At 43.1% G+C, this 10234-nt stretch overlaps 1 protein-coding gene across 1 annotated transcript; it reads right to left on the reverse strand.

Moving 5' to 3' along the window:
* Nucleotides 1–489: 489 nt before the first annotated feature.
* NPTX1 (neuronal pentraxin 1) lies at nt 490–9819 on the reverse strand. Its single transcript, XM_070740187.1, has 5 exons — nt 9062–9819; nt 8473–8680; nt 7287–7531; nt 6182–6361; nt 490–3835 (listed from the first exon to the last, which is right to left on the reverse strand). Exons 1-5 carry the CDS (start codon nt 9509–9511, stop codon nt 3614–3616), a joined length of 1305 nt encoding a protein of 434 aa, XP_070596288.1. The 5' UTR covers nt 9512–9819; the 3' UTR covers nt 490–3613.
* Between the last annotated feature and the right edge of the window lie 415 nt (nt 9820–10234).

The raw sequence follows: 10234 nt of genomic DNA on the forward strand, positions 1-10234 counted from the left end.
GTTTTCATGATCCCACCCCCCCACCACCTCTTCGCCAGATTATACTGAAGAAGGTGTCCATTAAGGTTCATGAGCAGATTGATCTTACAAGGTACAATTTGGCTGGTCAGCTTAAAAAGAGCACTGTATAATAAGGGACGCTGCTGTATGTTGCTATTTAAAAGAAAGCTATTTAGAGGGCTTCTTTTGGTGAGTTCTGTTCAGGTGGGCTTTCTTTCCCCTTAGCTCTCTCGCGTAGCTCTGTGACAAGCGACAACCTTGTGTGAACGCATCCCTAGCCTTGGGTTGCTTCTCTGCCTATCCAATTGCGTATGCATTTGCCACAGCTTCAGAGTTATTCCAAAGGGTTTCAACTCGCCTTATGATCCTCTCCCTTTCTTCCCCATGGCCAAGAGAAAAAGCCTCGACCACATTCAGAAAAAGGGGAAGATGGTTGAAAAAAGGCAGAAGGCTGCAACAGAGTCGTACAAACCAGGAATTCTCTCTATGTTTCTTTTCTTTTCTTTTTTTTTTTACAGAAACCATATAAAACATCATATATTTCAAAATAAACTTTCTTGTTCTCTTTATCCTTCCTCTGTAGTTTAAAAGTATTTTTCGAGGGAATACCCGTTTATTCTCAATATATTCTTTTCTAATAAAAATACCCTTTTCTTGATAAGTAAACTTTTTTTTTTTAATACAAGAGATCATGAGTGCGTGTGAGTGCGTGTTAAACACAAAGCCTGGACAGATCGAACAATAGATACACTTTCAAGGGAAGGTGAAATGATAGTTCAACTAATCTCACACTTAATCTGTGACTTTAAGCCTTCTTTGCAAGTAGGCTCCTTAGATGCAAATAGGACTGACTTTTAATTATGCATGTTTGGAATCAAATGGCAGAAGGAGGCGGGTTCTCTGACTGACGAAATAGAGGACACCTCATACGGTGGTCCGTACGCACAAAACCACGGCGGGTTTTTTTGGCCAGCGAAAACCCTCCCTAGGAATGTGGTGAAATTGTCAAGACAATATTTCAGGCAAACACGCGTGCTGCTTGTTTAGTGCTCATTTTGCTTATATAAAAGGACATCACCTGAGAGAGGCATGAATTATTCAGTGCAAGAGGGAACATCAATTGTATTAAGCAGTAGCCTTGGCTTGGGCCAGGGTGGGTTTGCTACCCAATCCATGTCCAGGAAAGGAACGTTGATGCCCAAGATATTTTTCCTGGGAAACTTGGCATGGAAGAGGCCACCCCAAAGGGACAGTAAAGGGACAACCCCAAGGACATGCGCTTCGGGAAATATCCGTTAGTTTGATCCAAAAGCACAGGGTTCATTGAACAGCAGAAGGGCATAAACAGTTCCTGTTTGGAATCACACTCCCTTGCTGAACGGAGAGCATCCCAAAACATTTGGGGCAAGAGCATGCTTGAAAGAAACAGTCCCCATTGATTTGAATGTTAACAAGTTCATTGCTTGTCCTTTAGGTGGTTGGTTTTTCATTTTTTGTTTTTGTTAAGGTCATGCTTTTATCAGGGGGAAGAACACGGCGTGAATGAACTGCCTTTTCTCCAGCCACACCTGACCTCTACTAAGGTGCTTGGATGGTTTGTTTTTTAAGCATGAACTATTGCTTGGCAAACGCCCCCACAGCTCTGCAGTGGCCCATGCAAGGAGGCAAGCATTAGATCGAGGGGACACAATTGAGGCTCCTACTGAAACATGCAAGAAATGGCAGCGCACCCCTTGGTCTCGCTAGAAGCCTGCGGAAATCTAAGAGTACCATAAGTGGGAACCAAAACAAGGAACAACACTGAATTGCAACTAGTTGCCACTGAAGATGTGAGTGTGCATGCGCACAGGGGAAGTAGCTTCCTTTACTTCAACAAAAGCACAATCCCCACAGGAGAAGACAACCAACATGCCTTCCTAGTCTTGGGTCCTTTTCAAGATACCCTTAATACTCTGGCTTTTACAACAGAAGTGCACTTTGTCTCCTTGGTGAGGAACCTACCCCTACATTCAGGCTAGGATTCCTTGTATGCTTCAAAAGTACAGCACAGGGTTAGTTCCAAACAGATTCGTGAAATGGCTACACAGCCATTCCCTCCTCCATCTTTTGGGTCTACGGAGCAAAACCAAGACTGGCCCTTCGCTTGGCTTCTTAGCTCTATTGGCTGAAAGGTGCCTTCCCCACCCTTCCCTCTTATCAAAAAGGAAACCCTTTGAGCAAATTAACACAGAATCTGACACAGGGCCCCTTTAGGGAAAAGTCCAAGCAAGGCTCATTGTACTAGGCAATGCTGCCCCCCCCCCTGCAACGATGCCCCATTGATACTGATAAAAAACCAAAATTCTCTGTTCGCAAGTATGGCCATGGAAGTCAGAAAGTAACCACACACTTTGGATCTGACTCCTGTTCCTCCCCACCCCTCCCTCCCCTCCCCCCAACAAGCCCTTCAGGTTTATGGCTCTTAGAGTAAAGGAGGTTACGCAAGGGTGTGGAATGTCTCAAAGGGTTGGGGAAAATGATCCCATCTCTCAGTCAAGTCTTCCATTAGAGGTCCAAGATGCATTGTGTGTTTTTTTGGAGGGGAAGAGTTGGCTATGAAATTGAGAAGGGAAGGTCAACCCACAGGAAGGGGTTTGGGTATTCACTGCCATCTTCAGGCCACAGAGCTTTGGAAGAAACAGTAGCCAATGTCTCTGGGGTGATGGCTCTCTCTAGACTTCACATAAGCTTGATGGCTAACAGAGGCAGATCCTTTAGGCTCTAAGCAAAGAAAGGCAGTATAGGAAAGTTTTACAGCTGCACTGGATAAGCAACAGCTGCTCCTACACATTATCCCAGACCTGGACAAGCCATCCAGGATCCTCAGCTTGGCAAGTCTCCCGAGTCTTAGCTGTACCGTTTGAAGGGGCAAAGATGGCTCTGTCCTATTCTGGCTATGGCCAATATTTGAACACCACCATATTTGAGGGACAGTAGAGGACCTGATCTATTTAAGAAAAGAAACCCATTCCCTCCCCTCAACTCCATTATCCAGCCTCCTTATGCACCATTCAAAAGTTTTTGCCATCCTGTTAACTCGGAAAACTAATTGTAAATACATTAAAAAAAATAGAATCAATCAATACCTGCCTAGAGGAGAATGGCTGCTTAAAAGACATCGAGTAGAGTAGGAATATATAGAGATAACCTTTTAAAAAGTATATGCAAATGAAAACAGATGTGCTGAAAAAGTTGCACCAGCCCAAAGGCACTCAGGCTTCAAACGAAGTTGGCAAGCCGGAAAAATCAGACCATTCGTCTCGCGACGTCATAAAACAGGAGGAAAACTAGGACCTTCTCGGTTTGGGTTTTTTTTTGCCAGTTTGCAAAGTTCTGGGTGATCTTAGAATGGTATCAAGAAACTCCATTTACGTTTCCTAGATTCCTAGTCTTCCCTCCCACCCGCCACCCACAATAAAATACTGGTTCTTCAGGACAAGTAATATGATTTTCGAAAGTGACAGAGAAAAAAAAAGGAAGGCAAGTTGTCTGTAAAACATTCCTGGATGAGAAGAATGTCTGTTCACCCGGGGTTGAGTGGATCTGAGAGAGGGACGGGGAAAGAATGGCAGATTTAGTTGATCTGGCGGCAGGCTTCAAATGTCCATTTGGTGGCTCCACCATAAATATCAATGTTAGTCTCAGACCAGGCTATGACGCTACCAGGCAGGGCTTTGGTGCTGCAAGTAGCCAAGTTGTAGACCTCCCCTGGGGTGAGCTTTCGGTCCCAGATGTTGAAGTGGGCCAGTTCTCCCACAAATGCCTGGGTGGCATCAAATCCACCACCAAGTGTATCCTTGAATGGGGGAAAAAAATGAAGATCAAAGGTTTGAAAAAGTAATTCTCTGCTAATAGGTACAGCATCATGTACACAAGGCGCTTTCCCCTTCTCCAGGGAACGAACACAGCATCGACCATCTTAAAACCTGGTATAATAAACACTTGAAATGAGCCAGAAAGCTTTTTGGGTAGCAAGGAAAGGTCAGCTAGAATAGACTGCATTAAAGAAGCTCAGTAGGAAATTGAATAGAGATAAAAATATTCAGTCACTGAAGTGCGTCTTCTGTAGAATATATTTTCAGAACTAGAAGCTTTGGTTACAAGTTCTAATATTGCTGGTGTACCTCGAAGAATGAAAATTATTTTCAAGAAGACCTATCCAATTGCTATTTCTTTGCTTATTAATGAGCTACAGGAATTGCTTTTTCAATGCCCAGGTTTTTAAATAGCTATAAATTGAATCGTCGTTCTTTCACACTATCTCTAATTGGCAATTTTTATTTTTGTTCTTTCTGCCGTAATTTCATTCTGTTATGTAATAATACATAAACTTATATGTATCCACATCTGAAGAAAGTTTGTTTACAAATAAGGAGTGGTAGTGGTGAGGAGATCAAGAAACAATAATTGAATTCATGATTTTTCCTCCCCGTTATATAATTACCATGTCCTTCTATCTCTGGCTACACAATTTCTTCAGGTGGATGAGTAGCATTGTTAAGGATAATTTATTCATATTATTTTGATAGTAAGATAAGTAAAACAGCTGCCTGCTTTTACGAAGGGGGAGAAGAAAAATCTGAGATGGCTTAGGTTGAGTGGAAATATTCAGGGCAGTCTGAATCTATGATCTGATGACCAAATATAGTACTGCCATAAAGCAGAGGTGACACATTGACATTTCTGTGTAAATCCCTCTTTCCCTGCCTAATACCCTCAAAATATATTGGAACTGCAACACACAGGTGGCTGAGAAATGAATGGTTACAACCAGTGAAGGGTTACCAAATTTTTTACTACCACACTGTGGGCATGGCTTATGCAGGATGCCCTGCATTTTCTTTCAACATCTTTCAGTGCAAATTGGGTGCTCTGGGGTGGAGCTCCATTTTCGCTACCCCACTGCGTTCTCCCCCGCCTGGGCAGCAGCCCACCCCTGGTTACAACTGAAAGTATTCCAAAAGTACAAGTTAGCAAACACTGGTACAAATTACTGGGCAGTAGTTTTGGTGCCTAAATCTTATTGCAGAAGAAATCTTGAAAATGTTAGTTGCGCAGTGAAAGATCTATACTAATGCATTTTATAAAATGCGGTTGTATGTCGGGATATGTATCTAGAGCTTAAATAGGTGTCACAAAAAGAAATGGATTAGTCTTCTTTAACTCCTACGCATTCTGGACTCCTCATTTAAGCATTTTTCCTACCATCCCACCAGTACACCAACTCTAATTTCTCTTCCGCTATTATTTTGAATAAATTAAATTCTACCATCTTTAGTATTGGGGAACAAAGCTTGGAAATGCTAGCGCAAGTCTGGAAAAATCTTTTCATATCTAACCAGTTAAATGCTGAAACTCATGGCAACTTTGCTGCAGGAAACCTTATAATGTACGAACAAAGCTGGCTTTGGCTGTGAGATATTTTGATATGATCAGGGTCATGTTGGCACCAGGGGCCCATGACTAGTATTATTTAGAGCTAAAACAGACTAACACAAAGCTCTCCAGTGCCCACTGATTTCAGTACACACAGGCATACACAATCTGGAATTGAAGGGAATCCTGTATCAGCTTGGAACAATTCAGAAGGGCAAATCCAGAAGTACTGAATGCAATTAAGTTTTCGGAGAGGGGCGGCATACAAATCCAAATAATAAATAAATAAATAAATAAATAAATTAAGACCAGAAGTGGACGTTTTCTCCATTTCTAACGCTTAGCACCTTCTTCACCGGTCTTTATATGAAATGACAGCAAATTACTGCAAGGATGAGCTGACCATTATTTGCTGTAGATCACTGGGTGATCTGCAGTAGATGGGCATGGATTATTATTTTTTTAACAGCAGCAACTATAACTCTCCCTCCACCAAAATGTATTGCAGAAATGAAAAAAATATGTGGAGGGAGGTTAGGAGGGATAGCCAGAAGTCTTTTTGTGGGTGCATTAGAAGATTGTGAATGACATTCAGTTCTGTCATTCAAAACAATTTTTTTGGACTTCACACTCTTTAATTACGTGTGTTGCGCATGGCCCCAATTGGTGGCCCTCAAGATTCTAGCTCTAAAAGCCCACAAGTCAGACTTCTGCTTATCCCTGCTGCAGAGGATGGTCGTTTCCTGTCGTCGCTGCACAACCTTACCTGTTCCTGCCCCAACACTAGAACCCCTTGGGGTTTGATCGGGTGATAAGGAGCCAGGTTTTCCCCATTGCCTCGCTGGGTACCATCCTGATAAGCTTCCCAGACACCATCCCGGGTTGTCCATGCAATGCAGATATGGTGCCATTTCCCATCATTAATGACAAAAGGAAGCTTTGCTACCTGAAGAGAGAAAAACGAGAATTGCTGCAGATATGCATTTCCCCAAATATATTGTGCACGGTATTGGAGATCCGGTTGCTGTTGTATTTACTAATAAGATGGGAACATTCTCAAATCTCCATAATAGCCATGGGACATTTTGATCTCCATTTATATTATTGGAAGGATAACAAAAGTTTGCAATCTAAAACGAAACACACTTATCTGGGATCGATCCTATTGAATTTAACAAGACTCAGTTCTGAGTAACCATGAACAGAACTGCGTTGGAAGTAGTTTACAAGGATGCTTGTTTTATGTTCTAGGACACAGAATTAGATTTGCAGGTTTAAATACTATGACAATAAGGGAACAGAACTGAAAATATTGTCATGTATTTCTACAATTCCGGCAAGCTGAGAAAATGAGAGTTGACTTCTTCAGTATTCAAAACGGAATGCAATTGTAAAGCCTCACAAGAATGCCTTGCTTGAGTTGGAATATATTTTGATAAATTTGGAGAGGCAGAGTGTAACTGAAAGGATGAAACAAATGAGCCGGTCATATTATGAAAATATGCGAGTTTTCACTAAAGTTAGAAGTTCTCCTTCTTTGAAAACATTATTTAAAGATTACATTGTGTACAATAGCCCTTCTTTAAATATTGGTCAAATCAAATGGTTTAATTCAGAATCATATAAAAAGCTAGATTTATTTTGTTTGCTCTAGAGAATACATTGAAACGTGATGTTTTTTTAAAGACTCATCTTGTGTTGTTACTTTTAAACTGTGTTTTAATACCAGACCTATGGTAATTATTTAGCACCAAAGATTTGCAAACACATTCTTCATGTCCAAATGATATTTGGAGGACAAATGCAAAGTTTTCATTGTTGATCTGCACATTTAATGATGCATATTTCTTCAATAAAAGAATGATGCTTACCTTGTCATTGATAAGGATCTCCATAGGATTATTACCCCATTCAATAAGTACCAATTCATTGGCTTGCCCAGGTACTGCATAAGAGAAAGGTGTGCCTACACCTGGAGAGGCATTTGATTTTATCCACATACAAATTGTAAATGCATACATCTCTGGCAAGCTTTTCTTCACTTTTGCGTACATGTAATTGGTTCTCAAAGGGAAGGTCAGTTGAAATTTATCTGTTGGCCTATTATCTTTCTGACCTGGAGGAAGATAAGAAAGAGTGCTTGCTCTGTGTTTGCATTCATTTACTAAGGTTATAAAGCTGCATTCATTTATCTGGAATCAAGTTAATTGGACTAATTTCTGAGTAGACGTACACAGTATTACACATTGTTCCACTAAGGCAGTGCCAAAAATGGAATGAAGCTTTGTAGGAATGCCTTGATCACTTCTCAGTATCAATGCTAGCACATAAACCTGAACAGTTTATCTTGGAAATTTCTCTTTCTTTCTTTCTTTCTTTCTTTCTTTCTTTCTTTCTTTCTTTCTTTCTCTCTCCCCCTGTCTATCTCTCTCTCTTTTTCATTATATAATGAACCTTAAGATGGCAGTATTCAAATCCCTCCAACACATTTCAGCACAGTAATCCTAATCACATGGACAGCGGTTAGAGAAAAGCCTGTTTTTCTCATTTCTCTCTTTTTACTCTTAATGACTTTTATTTCTCTATGTCTGTATATAAACACACACATAGTAGGAGCAAGGAATGTAAATGGATGCAGTGATTTTACTGGAGTCTGAAGAAAAAAAAACCTCTTTCTTGTTCTAGGTCACTTAGAGGATAGAGCTCGATCTATATAAATCAGTTATATTAAGACGTGCATTGGAAACTATCTGCTAGGACACTTCACCAGTGAACAGTGTTTTTCCCCAACATGGACCAATGTTATTTTAGGCAAATTATATAGAACCTATTTATTGCCCTTCCCAATTGCATAAACTCAGGATTCACCCCATAATAGTAACTGCCGAGGCAGTTACAGGAAAGTATGTGTGTGTGTGTTTGTTTGTTTGTTTGTGTGTGTGTGCGTGCGTGTATGTGTGTGTGTTAGGAAGGACATACAGGAGCCACTCTCCTTTCTCCAAGTGGGTCACTATTTTGAAAAAAGCCCGACACCTATTTCAATCCAAGTTGCTTTACCTTTCTCTAAGTCAGTGATCCTTTGGTGAAGGGAAGTTAAGGTGCTTTCTATTTTCCCTCTTTCTTCAGACTCATTCTTGGAGTTGTACTTTCCTTCTTCCAGGCTGTTAATTCGGGAGAGCACTTGCTTTTCTAAATCATCAATGTTGTTCTGAAGTATATCCTTCAGGGAATTAGTTTGGCTCGAAGAATTCATCCTACTGAATTGCTGTGCAAGGTTGGGGGGGGGGGAGAAGCAAAGAGAGTAAGTGGCTTGGGGGGGAAACCAAATTAACACCATAAGCATTATTTTTCCAGAGACTCGTTCTGAGGCTCACTACTCTGACACAGCTAAACTCATTCAGAGCTTACCAAGTGAAAGAGCAGCGCCGTATTTTAAAAAGGGAACAAGTCAATCTGTTAAAGAACTGAGCGATGGAGAACATTTTGAATGGGACGATGAACGGGGTTTTTTTTTTGCCTCCGATGCAGGGCAAAGCCGCACCATTAAAACGAGAGGGAAGTCAGCCAAGGACTGGATAACTCACAGTCAACTCCGAAGCATCCGCTTGCCTAGATTTAAGAAAGAACAGAAAGGAGAAAGTTGTACCTCCAAGTTTTCTAGCCTTATTTTGAGCGACTGCAAAGTTTGCCCAAGTTGGGTCAGTGTTTCGGCAGCTGGAGTCCGGGAGAGATCTCCCATCGTGTTTTTGGAAGAGCCGGTCTGCTTTCGGTTGGAGCCCACACCCGTTTTAGAGTCACCGGGGCCTCCTTCTAGAGTGCTTTGGCTCTCACACCTGGCCAGTTTGGTGGTCAGTTCCCTAATGGTTTCTTTCTGGTTCATAATGGTCTCTTTCTGCTGGAGCACCGTTTCCCGGAGCTGGAGCACGGTGGTCTTCATCTCCTCGGTGCTCCCGCCGCTCTGCATGGAAGAGGTGCACATGTCCATATCCACCGGCACCGAGGTGCAGATAAAGCGAGTCTGTCCGAAATTCTGGGCGCATCCTTGGAAGTAAAAAAGGGAGATCAACGCCAAACTGCAGCGGACGGCGGCAAACATGACCGGAGCGAAGATCCCAAGCGACGCCGAGCTCCGGGGAGATGATGGGGGGGAAAAAAAACAACAACCGCGGGCCGAAGAGTTTCAGCACCACGGAACTGTCCACCGAACTGCTGAGCCGATTGCGGCACGCGGGCTGCTTTTATAGCGGGCGGGAGGGGCTACCACGCCGCTGACGTCACCGCGGGGTGGAATCCCTGTTTTAATTGCTCGGTGGCCCCCCTCGAGTTTCCTGCTTCGGGAAGTCGGAGTCCAAATCAGAGGGACGCCGAGCGGGTCCGGCGCCTGCTCGGAACTCGCCGCTTTGCCTTCTGGCGATGAATGGAACGGCGCGCAGGGACCACCTGCAGGGGAGAGGAGGGGAGGGAGGGGAGAGGGTGCGGCCTGCGCACGCAGAAAAGGCCCCGAGCCCGCTCGGAGGGATGCGTAAGGCGTGCGCCTGTGCGGCAGAGCCGGTTCTCTTCGGACGGTGGGTGATCGCGGTGGCGGACCGCCTGCTCCAGCAGTGGAATGGTTGCTGTTGCTGGGTTTTTTAAACACAGAAGCGGGTCTGCCGCTAGGCTCCCGAAACCTCCGCAACTAGACTCACAATCCTAGGTTTAGAAAAGTTAGAACGACGTCGCCTTAAACACGACCTAGGCGTAGCCCACAAAATCATCTGCTGCAACCTCCTTCCCGTCAACGACTACTTCGGCTTCAACCACCACAACACGCGAGCACACA

This window comes from Erythrolamprus reginae, chromosome 2 (genome assembly GCF_031021105.1).
Source record: "Erythrolamprus reginae isolate rEryReg1 chromosome 2, rEryReg1.hap1, whole genome shotgun sequence".
Lineage (NCBI taxonomy): Eukaryota > Metazoa > Chordata > Lepidosauria > Squamata > Dipsadidae > Erythrolamprus > Erythrolamprus reginae.